Source organism: Silurus meridionalis, chromosome 4 (genome assembly GCF_014805685.1).
Source record: "Silurus meridionalis isolate SWU-2019-XX chromosome 4, ASM1480568v1, whole genome shotgun sequence".
Taxonomy (NCBI): Eukaryota; Metazoa; Chordata; class Actinopteri; order Siluriformes; family Siluridae; genus Silurus; species Silurus meridionalis.
The window spans coordinates 28366332-28386473 of NC_060887.1; the positions used below are offsets into that span (position 1 = coordinate 28366332).

The window sequence follows — 20142 nt, forward strand, 5'->3', positions numbered from 1 at the left end:
TTTACAGTGTTTTACCTGGTGGCAAAATGTTCAATCTTGTATTGTCCAGGCATCTCAATATCCTGCAGTGTATCAGTTAGTCATTAGGGGGCGACATTTTACAGCCCCTCTGATAGTCCAGCAATGCTACCCACAATGCAGTTTTTTTTTCCTTTACCTGTTGGTACTTGCTTTAGTGAATTATCCGTCTGTATTTTCTCCCTACAGGATAGTTACTAATGCTTTTAACTCACTGGGGGAAAAAATCTGATGTACATTTATTTAATTCATGCTGCGGATTTAAGGACATGATCACAGTGCATGGCATGGATTTACATTCCTGTTTGTAGTAAAGTCGCGAGTTTCACCTGGAAGTTTCACCTGCAGGTTCCTTAAACATTCGCCTTCATTGCCACATAGCAGTGAAGAGTCCTGGGCAAGATTGCTGAACAGGAAGTGTTTGTATCTCAGCATGGTAAGAAAACTATGTACACTTTAAATGCCACATGCTTGTAATTTGCCTGGTGTGTAGTTGTGAGTTCTGAGTGTGTTGGACAGTTTATAGTAACATCTGATTTCAGAAGTTATACATTTTCTTAATTGATTGATTTGTGATTGGAATTTTTGTGATTTCATTTTTGTATATATTTTGGGTAAGTTATTTTGTATAGAAGAGCCTGAACTGTTCTTTGAGTATCAGTCATAATCTTGGGGGAAACACCAACCAACAAACAAACAAACAAACAAAACTGTATCTGGTTACCTGAGCAGGTATCCGGGGGCATGTTGGGTGCGGCCTTACTGCTTCTTTTTGTTTAAGATTGTGTCTGGGTAGTATATCTCTGTTTGTTTTTACATTTATTATATATAATTTTTACTTTTATAAATAGAATAGAACAGTCTGTTATATTAAATCTGACTGAAAGGCTATCAGTTATTTTCCTCCTTCATCAAGCAGCTGTACTTTTTTTAACTACAGGGCTGTTGTATAGTAGAAAGCCAGTGTTGTTACTACAAGACTGTATAAAGTCGATTTACAGGCCTGCCAGCTTTATAGAAATGAAATGATCATGCTGAAGTTTTTCTTGTTTTTTGTTTGACTGCTACTACCCAGGGTAGATCTTTCAAAACTTTCAAATTTTAAATCATTCTCCTGAAAGATGATGTAATTTTAAAAAGTTCATCTTCATGCACATTTCTAGGAAAAAAGATACTAATGGTACAAGTGATGCACTTTTTGACTACACTGCCCTAGCATAAAGTAAAAGTATATTATATAATATACTTTTTTTATTTGACCTGTGAGTAACACAGAGGGTTCAATGGCATGGAAAAACTTTCTGTGACAACATGAGGATAAAACCTGACTAAAAAAGGAACCCAACTCCTTCAAGATTACATTGGATCATGACATTATACATCATTATTCTTCTATAAATGTATGTTGTAAAATCAAAGTAGACTAAAATGAGTGTTGTAGTGTTCATGATTACAAAAGCTGTTCTTCCAGGTAGGTCACTGCTAAAAGTGTATCCACATGAGATATTCTAATGTACATTTCATTATTATTTTAACAATACTTTTATTGACCTTTCAATCAGCACAGAACCTTTATGGCAAAGGGAAATTTGTTTTAGGTTCAGGTTTTAAATAAAATAATATACAAAAATGTTGCCACTGTAAGCCTGAACCTGTGAAGCTTTAACTCAATGGTGAGTCATATTAGCATAGATCTTCAGCAGAAAGTTGAGTCATATTTTTAAATTTTTAACTATCACACAAAAGAAGCACATTAACCTTATGAATGAATTATTGAATAAAGACACGTTACCCAGTGTTTAACCCAGTGTTCAGTCTCAGTTCACTATAGAATGCAGATGCTAATAGAGCAAAGTGTTATGAAGTCTGGTTTCAGTAAATAAAGGAAACTGAATGCAAATGTAGTAGTGGGGCTGCCCCACCTTCTGGTTGTGTAAATAATATAAATTAAATGGTATTCTTTGCTCATTGTTGGACTTATCAAAGGAGTATATTCAATCCCTGTGTAAATAGTAATGCGTTTTTTTTTAAGATGACCAATTCCATCTGTAGTTTTGAGACAACATTTTAGGCTGTTACTAATATCCCTGAGTTCTTGAGTTCTTTCATAATAGAGTATTGTTTAATCTATCCAGCACAGAGTGCCTAACCGACACAACTGCAGTACACTTTATTTTTGAAAATGCAGAACTATTGCTCTTCTCCCATAACATGAAATATTAATGATGCCAGAATTTGTATATATATGTGTAAAACCCATTCAGGTGTTTTGCATCCAGCCATACTATTATCTAAAAATAGAGGTTCAGCACATTGTTTTGTTGTAATTATTGTTACAGACTTCTTTTGCATCCCGTCTGTATAGTTTGCTGTGGTTAGCTTAGATAATAACTGGTCCTTATCTCTAATCCTGATGTACATTTTGATGAGGGGCATTTGTCAACTGGGTAAATTGGGTCGATGTAAACAAGTGTGTAATGCTTTCCAACAGTATCGCAAAATCTAAATCAGTTACACTATTTGTTGTAAATGTCTTGATGGGAGTTGATTTTTATGAAACTCGGCAGTAAAAACAACCATTTTGTTAATAAGTACACTTATACATTTATTAACCAGACCAACCCACCAGTCTGTTCTGACAACAATAAATGCTTTGTCTTTGTTTAAAATAAATGTCAGGAAAAGCATCTGAAGTGTCAACCTTTTTCTATAAATTATACACTGTTTTTCAGGGGAGTAAAGATCGATATCACTGGCAAACCCAAAATGTGAAGGTCAGCGGGGTGGACGACATGGTCCTACTCGCCAAAATCAGCGAGGAAGCCATCACAGACAACCTCAAGAAAAGATATACGGATGATTTCATTTTTGTATCCTTCTAACTGGTTTTGCACATGCAGAAAACCGCCCGTAGTTTTGTGTGTGTGTGTGTGTGTGTATGTATATGTATAATATGTATATGTATAATATGTATATGTATAATATGTATATGTATAATATATATATATATATATATATATATATACACACACACATGTCTGCATAGCTGTATGTATTCATATGTGTTTGGTGCCTGGTGCATCACAATTGTGTATTCCCACCTTTCTTCTTACAGCTGCTCCCATTAGGGGTCGCCATAGCGGATCATCCGTCTCCATACTGCTCTGTCCTCTACATCTGCCTCTTTTAAACCAGCTACCTGCATGTCTTCCCTCACCACATCCATAAACTGCCTCCTTAGCCTTCCTCTTTTCCTCCTTCCTGGTGGCTCCATCCTCAGCATTCTCCTACTGATATACTCCATGTCCCTCCTCTGTACATATTCAATCCATGTCCATCTCAATCGCGCCTCCCTCACTTTGTCTCCAAAACTCCCTACATGCGCTGTCCCTCTAATAAACTCATTTCTAATCCTGTCCATCGTCGTCACTTAACGAAAACCTTAACATCTTCAGCTCTGCTACCTCCAGCTCCACCTCCTGTCTTTTACTCAATGCCACTGTCTCTAAACCATAAAACATCGCAGGTCCTATAAACTTTCCCTTTCACTCTTGCAGATACTCTTTTATCACAAATCACTTCTGCCACTCTTCTGCACCCACTCCACCCTGCCTGCACTCTTTTCTTCACTACTTTAACGCACTCTCCATTACTTGGCACTGTTGGGTACCTAAACTCATCCACCTTCACCACCTCTTCTCTCTGCAACCGCACCACTCCACTGCCCCATTCACACACATGTACTCTGTCTTACTCCTACTCACTTTTATTCCACTTCTCTCCAGTGCATATCTTCACCTCTCCAGTCTTTTCCTATCCTGCTCCCTACTCTCACCAAAAATCACTTCTCAAAGTCTCTTCTAAAACTTTATGGTCCAGGGAGACTTCTGTCAGTCTTTGTCTGTCAACCTGTCCATCACCACTGCAAACAGGAAAGGGCTCAGATCCTAATGCAGTCTAACCTCCACCTTGAACCAGTCATTCCTACTGCACACTTCACTGCAGTCACACTGTCCTTATACATGTCCAGCACCACCCTCACATACTTCTCTGACACAACTGACTTTCTCATACAATACCACAATCCTCTCTCAGCACCATCGTACGCTTTTTCTAAATCCACAAACGCACAATGCAACTCCTTCTGAACTTCTCTATACTTCTCCATCAACATTCTCAAAGTGAATATTGCATCCGTAGTTCCTCTGCATAAAACCATACTGTTGCTCACAGATGGTCACCTCTTCTCTCAGCCTGGCTTCCACTACTCTTTTCCATAACTTCATGGTGTGACTGATCAACTTTATTCCCCTGTAGTTACTACAGGTCTGTACATCTCCCTAATGATGATAAAACACTTATAATGAAGAGACTAATTAGTGAAGACAAATAATCAAATTAGTGAATGAACAAATAGATGTGGTGAACCTGAAGGCCAAACATCAAACATACATTATAATCATCAAAATATATCATTATCCGTTACAAGGGACTTGACTTCTAGTCTCCAGACATACATTGGCCCTGTGCTGATCTCTATAAACCCTTTTAAACAGTTGCCATATTTTACTGATCGTGAAGTGGAGCTGTATCAGGGAGCTGTGAGTAAAAGTTGCCTTTGTTTAATGTTGCCAATTATTTACAATGATTAGTGTTGTTATACGTGGAAGTGTGTTTTTATAATCAGAAGAATGAAGAGGATGTAATTCCAAGCTGCTGCTCAGTGAAAATAGCAGGAGAATAAGGGCAGGACTGAGTTGGAGAAGCCAGAGTGGTGGGGTTGCATGTCAAAACTTGTCGTACTGTGCATGGTGAAGTTCAAATATGAATGTGTGTGGGACTAAAACTGTGCGGTAAATGTGACTGGAGAGATTTTTCTCTTTGTGTAGTTCCACCCATTTTCCTTTTAAGAGCCAGTTTGTACAGATGAGTGTTAGCTTAGTTATTCAAGTTTCAATTCCTAAATTAGATGAATCACCACAATTGGTGTCTAGGGATCTATATCACTCTGATGTTGAAATGGATTAGGTAGTGATTAAATCTGATTTCCTTCTGAATGCTTCCATCCTAGGCACAGTATGAGAATCCACCACATATTTATGCTTTGGCTGACAACATGTATCGCAACATGATGATTGATGGGGAGAACCAGTGTGTCATCATCAGGTCCGTGTCATTTTACTCCAGTTCTTAACACCAGTCCTGCACAGATTCAGTGTTTCCCTGCTTATGATCTGTTTAATGGCTATCTTGTAAACTGGATCCGTTGTTTGGAGTAACAGAGACATGAAACCCTTGAACTTTTCTAATGCATTTCTTTCTGAATTAGTAGATTATTATGTGTTTTGTATGTGTGTGTTTATATAATGGTTTTAGCGGAGAGAGTGGAGCAGGAAAGACAGTAGCAGCCAAGTACATCATGAGTTACATCTCCAAAGTTTCAGGCGGTGGACCTAAAGTTCAAGTAAAGATTTATTAATTTTTCATTTAGTGTATTCTAATGCATGTGGTAAGCTGGAAAGCATTTGGAATTCAATGATTATTAGGTGTAATTTTGTATAATTATTTTAAAATGCTTTCCACTTCAATGTGTAGCCTTTTATTTCTGATCAGAGTCTAATTTGTACTTTATTCTCTCTATTGGTTACTTAATGATGTAAAATTATAACCTTGATCTTGCATTGTCACGATCTTGTGGAATAAAGTCTCATTGCCTCTCTCTCTCTCTCTCTCTCTCTCTCTCTCTCTCTCTCTCTCTCTCTCTCTCTCTCTCTCTCTCTCTCTGTGTCTGTCTGTCTGTCTGTCTCTCTGTTCAGCATGTCAAAGACATCATCCTTCAGTCTAACCCTCTGCTAGAAGCGTTTGGGAATGCCAAGACAGTGCGTAATAACAACTCCAGTCGCTTTGTAAGTCGAGCTACTAGATAATTCTAAACTCTAGAATCTCTTATTTCCAGACTGTATGTTATGATCTAGTGGATTTATTTTAAATTATTCAGAAGGCCTCCACCTTTCCACAAGGGCACATTACATTTGCAGCACTTCCATTGAGATTTGTTATGCATTCCAGTTCCAAAACCTTCAGGCTAGTGTTAACAGCACTCTTTTAACAAGTCAAAACTTGTTAGTGTTGTGTGTGGTTTTTTATTTTATTTTTTATAAAGATTGTCAAGAGAGTGATCTTCAGGGTTGGGAAAGTACAGAAACTGTGTTATTGTACATTAGGGCATTGTACCAGTGAGTGTGGGCATTAGATTTTAGACTGCAGCCTATTTCCTTGACATTAACATAATCTACCATGTGTTCCTTCAGGGAAAATACTTTGAGATCCAGTTTAGCCGAGGGGGAGAGCCTGATGGCGGAAAAATCTCTAACTTCCTGTTGGAGAAGTCCAGGGTTGTGTCTCAAAACCACGGGGAAAGAAATTTTCATATTTATTACCAGGTAAAGCTTTGAAATCTGCTCTTCTTTTTATGTAGTGCACTGCATTGTAGTATTAATATAAAAGATCAAATTAGAAATTGTTAAAGAATTGAGTCCTCAAAAATTGTAAGATGGGTTTCATGTACCTTCTTCAAAAGAGCCATTTGATATATTTGAATTATATATTGCAGCATTAGAACTTTTACAAATTATAAATCAATAAATGAAATTAAACAGTACTAATTTAAAAAATGTTAGCCCCTCTCTGTCTATGCTTTTTTGGATTTTTGAAGTCCCTGAAAAATGTAATCTCTGTAATCTAAATGTAATCTTGTGATTTCTACAGCTTTTGACAGGGGCTTCCAAAGAGCAGAGGGAAAATTTGGGTGTCACTTCTCCTGACTACTACTTTTACATGAACCAGTCTGGTACCTACACTGTGGATGACATCAATGACAAGAAGGATTTCTCTGACACTATGGTAGTCTTTGTACAATATTTTAACTAATTAATGCTTACATAAACTAACTAGTTTATGCAAAACTATTTAACATTACTAATATTTGCCAATTGTCTTTCCTGTGTGTTTAGGAGGCCATGTCAGTTATAGGTTTGTCTTTGGACGAGCAAGATGCTGTGTTGCAGATTGTGGCAGGGATTCTTCATTTGGGCAATATTAATTTCAGAGAAGACGGCAACTACGCAATGGTGGAGAGTGAAGATTGTAAGTATAATAGAGATGTTAATGATATATATAGTCTGTATATGTATGTATGTATGTACATGTATGTGTTTATTACACTTTATAAAATGCAAAGTAAGCTGACAGAGGAAAAATCTAAATTAAGTCAATATTTTGTGTCAAATCCTTCGACTCTCAATTCTTACACTTATACAAATTCAGGGATTTTGTAGGATCAGGTGTATGATCAGCCAATTATAATGGTAAGGTGCTAATGATCATCAATTTAATATGTAGGTTTAAACAAAGTCATTAAATGAAACAGACACAGTGTAGTTATACTGCATCAGTCAGGTCTCTCCCAGACAAAGATTTCGAAGCAGACTGAGATTTCAAGATTGGAAGAAGCTCAAAAAAATTGCCAATGTTTAAGACTATATAACTTAATGCAGTGGCTGAAAGACATATCCTGCTTACTTCCATACAACATTGGAAGATCTCCAAAACTGGATGAATCAAGTTGGACCCAGGTATACTCATCTGCTGTCTGGTAGAATGTGGCAAAAGCCACACCTCCTATGTGGAAAAGCTAAGCAATTCAACTATGCATTAAAACATAAGAACTAGGTTGCCGATTGTGATGTTAAAATCTGTAATATTTGGCAAAGATCTGGAAAGTGGTACAATAACAAATGTGTGCAGGCAACATTAAAGCAAGGTGAAGGTTCCTTGCAAGTTTGGGGCTGCATTTCTGCAAATGGAGTTGGAGATTTGGTCAGGATTAATAGTGTCCTCAATGCTGACAAATACAGAAGAATACCATCAGGGAGTTGTCTGATTGGGCCCCAAATTTATTTTGCAGCAGGGCAACAACCCCAAACATACAAGGAATATCATTAAGATATAGAACTATAAGAACTGTTTTCAGTGTAGAGAAGAACAAGGAATCCTGAAAGTGATCAGTTGGCCTTGACAGAGCACTGCACTCGAAATCATCGAGTCTGTCTGGAATTACTTTGAAATAAATATTAATATTTTTTTCTGTCTGTTCTCTTTGTAAATGTATAAAATTAAACATCTAAAATATATATATTATTGAAGGAATTCTTACTTTCCACCATTTCTTCACACCTGCCTAAAACCTTTGCACAGTACCTATTTTATATATATGTATGTATGTATGTATGTATGTACACACTTACAGTAGTAAAGACAGGAGTCACTGTGGCTGCTTAGCTGTATAACTGTGGCTTTGTGTATACAATGCACTGTTGTTAGGTATTGATGTGTGGCAGCCTGGGAAAGCCTTAAACACAGTCACCCTTACCATTTTAAAATATGTTTCACTTCCACATATAAAAGCAACAAACAGAAAAGTATAGTACAGTGGAACCCGGTTATGTCGATGTCCTAGGGGGTCGCCGAAAAGCATCGAGATAACCGATGATCGAGATAAACGAAAATCAATATGGTGGCAATATATTAACTTGAAATTTCTTTATGTACATGATGTGCGTTAATAAATGAGAATGTGCATGCACGTGTTTTTGGAGGTTTTTTTTACACAACAGCGTTGCCGCGATTTGTTTGATGAAGGCATGCTATAAAAATGTACATACAGTACATGTTTGTTAACTGTCAGGAATCCACCTGCCACGCCCCCCTTCGGCGCCCCCTTCGGCATGGCAGGTGCTTTCTCGGCCGCTTTCTCTGAAGCTCCCGGCTTCAATCGCGCACATATGGTGCTCGTTTATCATCATCACCAGCTCCTATTTAAACTTCCACACTCTCACTGTCTGTTATTGTTGGTATATGTTGGTTCACGGCGGTCGTTGTTATCGTTCATGCGTATCCCGGTACGTGCCTTCACACCGGCACTCTCTCAACGGCTGCTCTTTTCTTCCCAAAGCGCATCGCGGATTCCCCCTGATCCTGCCGGTGTTCATTCTATGCTTTTGCTGCTCATCTCACGTTCCACGCTGCGTTCCTATCAAGCGCGGCTTTCGCCTCCCGTTCATCGCATAACATTTAACAACAAAAGGCATATGTGCACTAACTAGAAGCAGGGATTCACCAGTATACAATACAACACCTGTAGCATCTGTAAGGCTTGATTTTTCCGCCACTTTCGCGAGTTCTTCTGCGGCTGCAAAGGGCCGATCGAGATAACTGACGTTAAATGGCAAATTTTTGCCCCCTTGTGCTCGAGATATCAGGATTCGTCGACATAAAAAACATATACATCGACATAACCGATAAAAAATGCTAAGACAAAGCAAGAATTTGGCGGTTCCACTTCAAAAACTTCGACTTAATAGGGTTGTCGAGTTAACCGAGGTCGAGATAAGTGGGTTCCACTGTAGTAATATTTTAAAGTCTGGTCTGGTTACCAACAAAAATGAAAATAGAAAAAACTGCATTTAAAAGTTTTATTTTGACCTGAATGAAAGACAACACCACAGTGACTAACATTGTCCTTTATTTAGTGAATTGCATTTGTATTTTAAGGTGAATCGTTACTCATTAGTTTTCTTCCCTTCTAAAGATCCCCACATTCTGACATTTTATTTTTGCTTTTCCATCAATCTTGTGTAGTTCTTGCTTTCCCATCCTATCTTTTGGGGATATCTCAGGATGGCTTGAAGAAGAAACTGACTAGTCGTATCATGGACAGTAAATGGGGAGGCAAGACTGAGAGCATTTCTGTCACTCTGAACACAGAGCAGGCCTGTTTTTCACGCGATGCTTTGTCAAAAGCACTCTATACCCGACTTTTTGACTTCCTCGTTGATGTAAGTCTTCAGCTTTGAATAAATATTTGTAATTTACACTTTTGGATGAATTATAAGTTATTCATCAAATCTGTATTCCAGTATTGCTGAGAACTTTTCATTAAAAACTTATATCTTTATCCATTTTGTGATTTGCTATATATATATTATATAATTTACACAATGCTGGAAATACAGGTCATATTGTGTGAGAAAATGTATGCTGTGTGTTTTCTCATAATTTCATTTCTGTTCTATATAGTCAATAAACAAAGCCATGCAAAAGGACCACGAGGAATTCAATATTGGTGTTCTGGATATTTACGGCTTTGAAATCTTCCAGGTACGAATTTATCATTCAGTACAGAGGAAAGTGTTAACTGAACAATGAAACTGCATTTTATTTTAACAAGCAGTCATCTGTGTTCATCTTATTTGTGTTATTTACAGCAAAATGGATTCGAGCAGTTCTGCATAAACTTTGTGAATGAGAAGCTTCAGCAGATTTTCATTGAGCTCACTCTGAAGGCTGAGCAGGTCAGCAGCACTTTTTTTGCATCTTAACATAAACCACAGTGTCTCTTTTTAAGTCTATAGGATGAGATTATCCACATTTTCTCTTATTTCTGTTTACAGGAGGAGTATGTACAAGAAGGAATCAAATGGACCCCAATTGACTACTTTAACAATAAAATCGTATGCGATTTAATTGAGTCCAAAGTGGTGAGTTTTTGTTATATTTAGAAACCTATTGTCATGAAATTGACATTTAATTGCCCATCACGAAATAATACTTGCCCTCTGATGTTCCTAGAATCCTTTGGGGATCATGAGCATTCTGGATGATGTCTGCGCTACCATGCATGCCAAGGGTGAGGGTGCAGACCAAACTCTGATTCAGAAGTTGCAGACGCAGATCAGCTCTCACGAACACTTTAACAGCTGGAACAAGGGTTTCATAGTGCATCACTATGCAGGCAAGGTAGGAAGCCCCTAATGCAGTCCTTGCCATATACTAGTATCTGATACATTATATAAGCAGTACAGGTGTCATTGAAGTACACAAAGAACCCACTTTTAATTTATCTTTCATAAAATGTTATTAAAAAAAAAAAAACTTTATTATTTAAATTACTTAAAAGTTGTTTTTTTAATGTTCCTTCAAATATTTGGTATAATTTTAATGCTTCAAAATGTGTAACTTTTTTTTTTTTTTTTTTTTTATACCTTCAGTCCAAACTATTTTAAGCAAGTTTTGTTAAATTGTCTTTTTAAGTAGGTTGAAAAAAATTGGGCAAAAAAAACTAACAACTGTATAACGGTTTATTAGAAATGCACAGTTTAATATATAATTTTTGCTTTTTGGTAAATTCTCATGTAAAAATGTTTTTCTTGTACTCACACCAGTGAAATGCACTGCTTTAACTGCAGATTAATTTAATTTAAAATGGCATAAACAAAAGCTCATAATGTAGTAAATACTAGTATGCCTTTGTTTTTCTTAATTAGGTTTTTCTGTTACTGTTGTTTTGACACAAGCTGAGCAATTGAAAAATAAATGTTACTGCTTACCAGATTAGTGTCAACAGATCACTTACAGATTTACGCAAGTGATGGTGCTTATTTTTCTCGTAGGTATCATACAATGTGAGTGGCTTTTGTGAGAGGAACAGAGATGTGCTCTTCAATGACATCATCGAGTTAATGCAAAGTAGTGAATTGTAAGTATGGCTCACTAGAGCTTAATTTTTGGGCTTTGAGAGAACCTTGACAATTTAAGAAAATTATTTGGATTTGATGAGTTTCAACAGTCTTTACTTTTGACATGATTGAATTCTATAAAAATCACAGGTCAAGAAATGCTTGTAAACATTGATAACTTTAATTCTCCAACTTATTTGTGGGAATGTAATTTTTTTCTTAATCTGTTCTTGGTGTTGCATAATAATAATAATAATAATATTATTATTATTATTATTATTATAAATATTGCTGCAAGCAGTAATTACCGGGTTCATGCAACTAAAGCATTGATGCGCATAAGAAAAAAAAACATTAGGAACATGCCTGCTCTGAGAATGTGTTACTCTTCAGTGACAGTCGCTGAAGCAGAGTGGAGCTCTTCAAAGCTGATACTAATCAATGGGGGAGACGTTGGGTCATGACGTGGTTCACCCAGGGCATCATTCAAGCTAAAACCGCCAATGGTGGTATCTAATTAGCACCAACATACAGTTCAGCAGTTCAACATCAAGCACAACATTTTGAGAGTAATAAATGATGAAATAATTATTTGCAGGATTTTTTTTTGTAAGTCATTGAAAAGAAGGTTTTTGGCTCATGATAAGTGTAATAGACATCAATCAATGTTTGATTCATTCATTTCATTTTATTGAAAGATTGGTGTTAAGAGTAACAGTAGAGTCTTTTTCACATAAACTAACTTGATTAAGCAAAAGTCTTAAAAAAATGATAAAAAGACATAACCATAATCAATTATAGTACTTGGATACTGGATACCTAGTACATGCTGGGTATATGTCGTCCACGTCTCTCGCTCTCTCTCTCTCGCTCTCTCTCTGTGTCTGTCTCTCTCTCTCTCTCTCTCTCTCTCTCTCTCTCTCTCTCTCTCTCTCTCTCTCTCTCTCTCTCTGGAAACAAGTGAGTACACTCTGAGTAAACATGTCAACGCTGTGTCCTAGGTGTCAATATTTTGTGTAAGCACCATGGTTATCTGGCACTGCCTTTATCCTCCTGGGCATGGAATTCACCAGAGCTTCACAGATTGTTGCTGGGATTCTCTTTTACTCCTTTATAATGACATACCAAAGCTGCTGGATGTTAGACACATGGTGCTTTTCCACCTTTCACTTGAGGATGCTCAATAGGGTTCAGGTCTGGAGACATACTTGGCCACTCCATTACCTTCAGCAAGGTAGTTGTCATCTGGGTATTGGCCCAGTTTTAGAACAGAGGGTGTCATGTTCTGCTTCAGAATGTCACAGTACATGTTGGAATAGATGAACCACAGCTCCCCAGTACCAGCAGCGCTCATACAGCCCAAGACTATGATGCTACCACCATCATGCTTGACTGTAGGCAAGACGGTTTTCTTTGTTCTCCTCACCCGGGCGTCGCCACACATGCTGGACACCATCTGAGCCAAACAAGTTTATCTTGATCTCATCAGACCACAGTACATGGTTCCAGTAATTCATGATCTTGGACAGGTTGTATTCAGCAAACTGCTTTCATGTGAGCCAGCTTCAGAAGAGGCTCCCTTCTGGGACGAGGATCATGCAACCCGACTGGTTGTGGAGTGCAGTGTGTGGGCCGAGCATTGACAAGCAGACCTTTCGCTTCTGCAACATCTAAAGCAATCTTGGCAGCACTCGTGTCTGTTTTTTAAACCAGCTTCTGCACCTGACACACAGCACAAGGACTTAACTTCTTTGATGGACCCTTGAGAGGCCTGTTCCGAGTGGAACCCGTCTTGGAAAACCTCTGTATGACTCTGGCCACTGTACTGTAACTCAATTTCAGGGTGTTACTGATCATCTTATAGCCTCGGTCTCCTTTGTGGAGAGCAACAATTTTTATTCTCAAATCCTCAGAGTTTTTTGCATTGAGGTGCCATGTTGAACATCCTGTGGTATATTAAAAAATGCTAAAACGGTTGCTGAAATGTGAGGAGTGTACTCAATTTTATGAAATATTTTATATAAAAGTTATAATGGTACACCTTTGTAGTCTTTTTAATAATATAAAAAAAATTCACTTCAAATATTTCTTTTTGCAAATAGCGCCTTTATACAAGACCTTTTCCCAGAAAATCTTGAGGCTGAGAAAAAGGGTCGACCCACCACTGCGGGCGCCAAGATCAAGGTTAGTCTTTAATCAAAAAAGAAAAACTAAATTCCACAAATGAACCGATTAAGTACCCATTGCTCTTGCTCTTGTAGAAACAGGCCAATAACTTGGTGCATACACTGATGAAGTGCACTCCCCATTACATTCGCTGCATCAAACCCAACGAGACCAAGAAACCACGTGACTGGGAGGAGAGCAGAGTGAAGCACCAAGTAGAGTATCTGGGTCTGAGGGAAAATATCCGTGTACGGAGAGCTGGCTATGCCTTCCGCCGTGCTTTCAAGAAGTTCTTACAGAGGTAAACTTCACAAATATTCACTCTGAAAACCATAGAAACACTTAACTATTGGGGTAGCTTTTGAACAAACACTCAACTAACAAAGACTGTTGCACACAGATACGCAATTCTGACTAAGGAGACATATCCACAGTGGCGTGGCGATGAAAAACAGGGTGTCCTGCACCTTCTGAGGTCAGTCAACATGGAGCCAGACCAGTACCAACTGGGCAAGAGCAAGATATTCATTAAGGCCCCAGAATCAGTAAGTTTCATATTTAGCTGGGAATTTTTGTTTGTTATAAATTTTTAAGTGCTCCCTAATTTGAGCCATTTCCCCCTCTCATTGCTCTAATTGTTATCCCCGAGAGATTTATTTTAGTTCTGAGCAAATTACAGTACATTTATGTTTGGCACAGTGGGGGCATGTGATAATATATTGAGGTAATTCAGTATCATAAAAGGGAATAAGGAATCTTCAGGTACTTTTAAAGTTAGTTTAATAAAGAGATTATTGATTGCTAAAGCTTTTATTTTATAATGTTTAGTGGATATGCTGTTTAGGTTAGTTGTTGTTTCTTTCTATTATTATTAGTTTAACTCTCAGGAACAAAAGACTTGACTAGCAAGTCATATTGAGAGTAATGATGGTTTAAAGTTGTGCATCACTCAGTCAGCCACTGTCTCCTGTAGCTATTTCTTCTGGAAGAGATGAGGGAGAGAAAGTATAATGGATTTGCTCGGGTCATCCAGCAAGCCTGGCGTAAGCATATAGCAGTTCGCAAATATGTCCGGATGCGAGAGGAAGGTAACATCATTTAATTACACTCCTCATAATTCTAAAATCGATTGTTTCTTAATCCTATTTTTGCTTCCTAAAATCTCTTAAATCACGTTTTAAAACTGGGCTCTTGTCATTTCAGCATCTGACATCCTGTTAAATAAAAAGGAGCGGCGGAAAAACAGTTTGAACCGGAACTTTGTGGGTGACTACATTGGCACAGACAGTCGCCCTGAGATCCGGCAATTTGTCGGTCGGAGGGAAAGGATTGAATTTGCTGATGTGGTGGTGAAATATGATCGCAGATTTAAGGTATAATAACGTTTCTTTCAATCAGAGTAAAAACAACCTTGTTGATTCTGCTGTTACAAGGCATCATTTCTGTATTCTCACTCAATATTCACAGACTGTCAAGCGTGATCTGATCTTGACATCCAAGTTCCTCTACTTGATTGGTCGGGAAAAAGTAAAGCAAGGCCCAGAAAAGGGACAGATTCGAGAGGTGCTCAAGAGGCAGATTGAGCTGGCGAAAATTCAGTCTGTTTCTCTGAGGTATGTCGTTTTTTACAAAATTAAAACACCATCAAATCTTTTACCTGTGTAATATTAACAGCAATCATAAATAAATGTTAGAGATGCACTAATGACCTTTTTATTTGAATACAGTGCTCATTTAAATTGAATGGACGGATACCCAAAACTAATCCGATATTTGAAATTCTCACGGTAATCAAACTGGCTATATGTAAGAGTCTGTTCCAAGTAATGTTAAACATAACCAATGGTGTTTGTGTGACTTGAAACAGTTTGTCTAATGCGTACACATGCTAAATCTGTGCTAGTCAACATTACACATTTACATCATAAAATATATTACATCAGTGATTCAAATTCTTTTATGAAATCAGTATTTCTGAGATGCACACACAAGTGTACTGGTTGCATTAACCTATAATCCAACCAATTTTCCCTAGAAATTTCCTTTCCATTAATTTCTGATTGTAATGCATTTGATTTTTACTTTCATCTGCTTCTTTCCTTTCAGCACCCTGCAGGATGACTTCTTCATTGTGCACGAGGAGCAATATGATAGTGTGATGGAGTCTGTCTTTAAAACAGAGTTTTTAAGTCTTCTCTACAAACGTTACGAGGAAAGGACTAAGAAGAAGTTACCACTGAAGTTCAACAACCTGTAAGTCTCTTATCAGTGTTTGATTTTATAGACTTTGTGTATGAGATGTATAACTGCAGTGTTTGTTATAATAAACCATAACTAACATTTATCTTTCAATAACAATAAAACACTATAATCAGTAGTTTAACTTAATCAACTTGATGTTACCATTAGAATGAATTTTAATATAGATGTAAACTGAATTTGTGAAATTTATTGCTCTTTCCAGACTTGAATTTAAAGTAAAAAAAGGTGGTTGGGGGCCATTTGCATCTGCTGGCTCTCGGCAGGTCCAGTTTCAGGTGGGCCAGGGAGATAACGTTGTGCTCAAACCAAGTAACAAGACACTAATTGTGAGTGTTGGACCAGGTCTTCCCAAGAACTCAAGTGAGTCTTTTAATTATTCTGTGTATATTCACTTCGGAGTGCTGCTCCTGCTGCTCACATCTTCCTCATCGAAAAATTTATTATATCTATATTTAATGATCACATTTTTTTATGCAACTTTTAAGTAGAATTTCAATGCTTTCTGTCTCTTCAGGGCCCACTCGTCTGGACAAGCGAAAGAGCAAATACATACGAAATCAGAACCCAGGGAGATACTCAAATGGTAAGAGACCATTATTACACACTAAAGCTGTGATGCTACATGCACAAGCTTAATTGAACAAACCTTGACTCACAAAACATCCTTGTCCTATTCGAACTGGACCTAATAAGTTACTTTCATCCACAAAGATACACTCATCTTAACAGTTTCACTATACTCTCATCACCTGCTTTAAATCTTTATCCTGTACCAGAAAACTGGGATGGTAATAAGCTTCCCTGCTTATTACATACAAGTAAAGCAAGTTTTATGGTGACTTTAAAATGGACACTCAAATCAAATTTTATTTGTCACATACACATGCATACAGATTACGACATGCAGTGAAATGCTTTATACGACTGCATTAGGGAATAGAATAGGAAGAAAAATAAAACAAGGAAAAAGAGGCAGATAAATAAAGCATATAAACTATGTAAGATATAAAATATATAAAGATATATAAGAGGCAAATTTGTATATACAAGGTATGCTTGTGACAGTAAACAGTAATCACATAAGGTGGTTGATGCAATTGTCCTTAAAGTTGACCATGTACGGTGAGGTGTGGTATAAAGTGCACTGTGCTGTGCAAGTCCACAGTTAAAGTGACAGTTCAGAGATTAAAGTGTTGTAGTGCGAAAGAAAAATATTTGCAGAAAAGTGTGGCGAGAGAGTGGACCAGCTTTCAGATCCTGGGTGTTTCCTGGTTCAAACTCCGAATGGCCTGCGGAAAGAAGCTCCTCCTCATTCTCCTGGTGTTTGCTTTCAGGGAGCGAAAGCGTTTCCCTGAACGCAACAAAGTAAAGAGTCCATTGTTGGGATGGCTGAGGTCCTTCACAATCTTCCGGGCTTTGGTCCGGCACTGCATGCTGTAGATGTCAGGAACTAACCTGCAGGTTAGGGAGCTTGGTGTGGATGGTACATTAAGCTGAATGCACCACCCTCTGGACGGCTCACCTGTCCTACATAGTGCTGTTCCCGAAACCAGGAAGTTATGCTACCTGTCAGCAAACTTGATGATTGTGGTGGAGTTGGAAGTAGCCACACACTTGTATGTGTACAGTGAGTACAGCAGGGGGCTCAGAACACAACCCTGGGGGGCTCCAGTGCTAAGGGTGAGGGTGGATGAGGTGTGTTTTCCAACCCATGAGGTGTGTTTTCCAACTCATGGTAGTGTGGAGGAGATGAGCAATGGCGTCCTCAGTAGAACGGTTCTGGCGGTACGCAAACTGTAGAGGATCTATTGTGTCTGGTAGTGATGCAGTGAAGAAGTCTCTGACCAGTCTCTCAAAGCACTTCACCACTACTGAGGTCAGGGCTACCTGGCGGTAGTCGTTGAGGCAGTCAGGCTGGGGTTTCTTTGGGACAGGAACAATGGTGGACTGTTTGAAGCATTAAGGGGACAACAGACTGTTCCAGTGAGGGGTTGAATATCTCAGTGAACACGGGTGCTAGCTGGTCGGTGCAGTCTTTCAGAACCCGACCTGTGATGCCATCTGGTCCTGCTGCCTTCCTGGTATTCACTGTCTTGAATGCTCTCCTCACGTCATGCTCCGAGATGATGAACGTGTTTACCTCTCCGGCTCTTTCGGCATGCATGCTGTTGATGGTCATTCTTAAAGATGGTGCTCTGTAGTGTGTGAATAAATATAAATATATATAATAATACCTTTTATATGGAACAAAATTAGAAGGCTATGATCAATCCTCAAAGACAGTTAAAAAATCTTCCATTTAAATATTTAGTGTTCTCTCAAGTATTTTAATATATTTATTTTTTATATTTAACATTTTTCTCTTTGAAACTGTGACATTATAAGTAGATACTGTAAGAGACGTCATTTATTTAAGCATAAATTGGGTTGTTTTAAAAAAAAAAATCCTTTGATTTGATTTCAGAGCACTCATCACGCACTAATCAAGGAGGGGCAAACCGGAGCCGTCAGACCAACTCCAGAGCATCCCTGCTGCGCCAGCAGTCCACTATGGATCAGCCCACGCTTCCCCGTTACCATGGTCCTCGGGCCAAACAGAATCAGACCCTGAGCAACAATGATCTGGGATTCATGAAAGTTCCTGACCAGGGAGTAGCAGGGTAAACTAAAATTAATTAAGCATTTTTTACATTCTTTACTCGAAACTAATTTAGTGATCACAACACAAAGAAAATTGCATGATTACATCATTTATATAGATCACATGATATATATATATATATATATATATATATATATATATATATATATATATATATATATATATATGCGCTATCTTCTAGGAGCTAAGAATGATTTTCTCACCTTGCACCATGTATATTTTTATCATTGTTTACTTATTTACTATAGTCTTCATCGGCGAATGTCAAAAGAGGTTAAGCCTGTTCCTGGTGCAGGGGTTCAAAAGCCTGCACCAAGACCCAAACCTCGCACCCCACAGTGCCGTGCTCTGTATGCATATGATGCCCAGGACACTGATGAACTCAGCTTTAACGCTAATGACGTTATAGATATCTTAAATGAAGGTAACAATCACCAGAAAATACTGACAAGGATCGCAGACATTACACATGTAACAGCAAATATGCATTCGTCTGCCTATGGTCACTTATGTTTGTTCTCTGTTTAGACCCATCAGGTTGGTGGTACGGTCGTCTAAGGGGAAGAGAAGGCATGTTTCCTGGGAACTACGTTGAGAAGCTTTAGATCCAGACCCTAGCCTTTGAGAATTATTTTTGAGCATCCATAGATCAAGCCCAAGTACACAACTAATTAGGAGATAGTATGATGAAAATAATATATACACAATAGACCTGAGACTCTTCATATACATATCAGAGACAAAGTAATCAAATGGATAATTTTATCCTTATCTTCATGACCGTGTTTTAGACAGGACATTTAAATGTATTTTAATAGCTTTTTTTAACAGTCATAAGATGTATTTTTACACAGTTTTAGCCTAGGGACATATATGTGTAGTCATTATGTTTTAAAATCATAAACTGTTTTTATAAATGTTTTTATATCTGACAAACGTGTCATCTGGATGTACACACAAAATGAAAAACAAATAAATATATATAAGAACAAAAAAACCCAGAAAAACAATGTGTTTTAATGATCTTTGGTTTAGTATATTGTGCAACATCCTAATAGGCCTAATGTGCTACAACTGTTCAAAAAGCTGTTCTCATACACTTAATCACATTTTGAACATATATAATTGATATACAGGTATACATGTTCAATAATCTAGCTATTAGAAATGTGTGTCCAAGTTATGGGGACTTGATAAATCTGGTCTTTAATAATAGCAATTGGTTCTGATCCTTTTTGTGCTTTTTGCTTGATCGTTTTCCTGGTTGTGTTAGTTACTGCTCAGCCAAAATGATTACAAAGTTTACCATCTAGAGATCTACCAGTGCCAATTGGATCCCACTTCATGTAGAGTTTGGACACTGGACCTCCTTGGGTGTTTGAATGCTCTGGCATGGAGAAGCTGGTGAGTCTGGTTCCTCTCAAGGTTTCTTCCTCATGAAATCTAAGGGAGTTTTTC

At 37.8% G+C, this 20142-nt stretch overlaps 1 protein-coding gene across 1 annotated transcript; it reads left to right on the forward strand.

Moving 5' to 3' along the window:
* Positions 1-150: 150 nt before the first annotated feature.
* myo1eb (myosin IEb) lies at positions 151-19681 on the forward strand. The gene is made up of 27 exons (XM_046848166.1): positions 151-454; positions 2751-2888; positions 4530-4619; positions 5090-5184; positions 5395-5482; positions 5835-5924; positions 6330-6461; positions 6787-6921; positions 7032-7164; positions 9718-9914; positions 10156-10236; positions 10344-10430; positions 10530-10616; positions 10708-10875; positions 11529-11614; positions 13697-13778; positions 13856-14061; positions 14161-14305; positions 14734-14848; positions 14964-15133; positions 15228-15373; positions 15867-16013; positions 16225-16382; positions 16537-16605; positions 18487-18682; positions 18933-19108; positions 19213-19681. Exons 1-27 carry the CDS (start codon positions 452-454, stop codon positions 19287-19289), a joined length of 3297 nt encoding a protein of 1098 aa, XP_046704122.1. The 5' UTR covers positions 151-451; the 3' UTR covers positions 19290-19681.
* The last annotated feature ends 461 nt before the right edge of the window (positions 19682-20142 follow it).

Bases quoted from the DNA above. Each gene is read 5' to 3' on its own strand.
- myo1eb (XM_046848166.1), top strand. The intron at 5,185-5,394 runs GTCCGTGTCATT...TAATGGTTTTAG, and splicing joins AACCAGTGTGTCATCATCAG to CGGAGAGAGTGGAGCAGGAA. The intron at 14,306-14,733 runs GTAAGTTTCATA...TGTCTCCTGTAG, and splicing joins TCATTAAGGCCCCAGAATCA to CTATTTCTTCTGGAAGAGAT.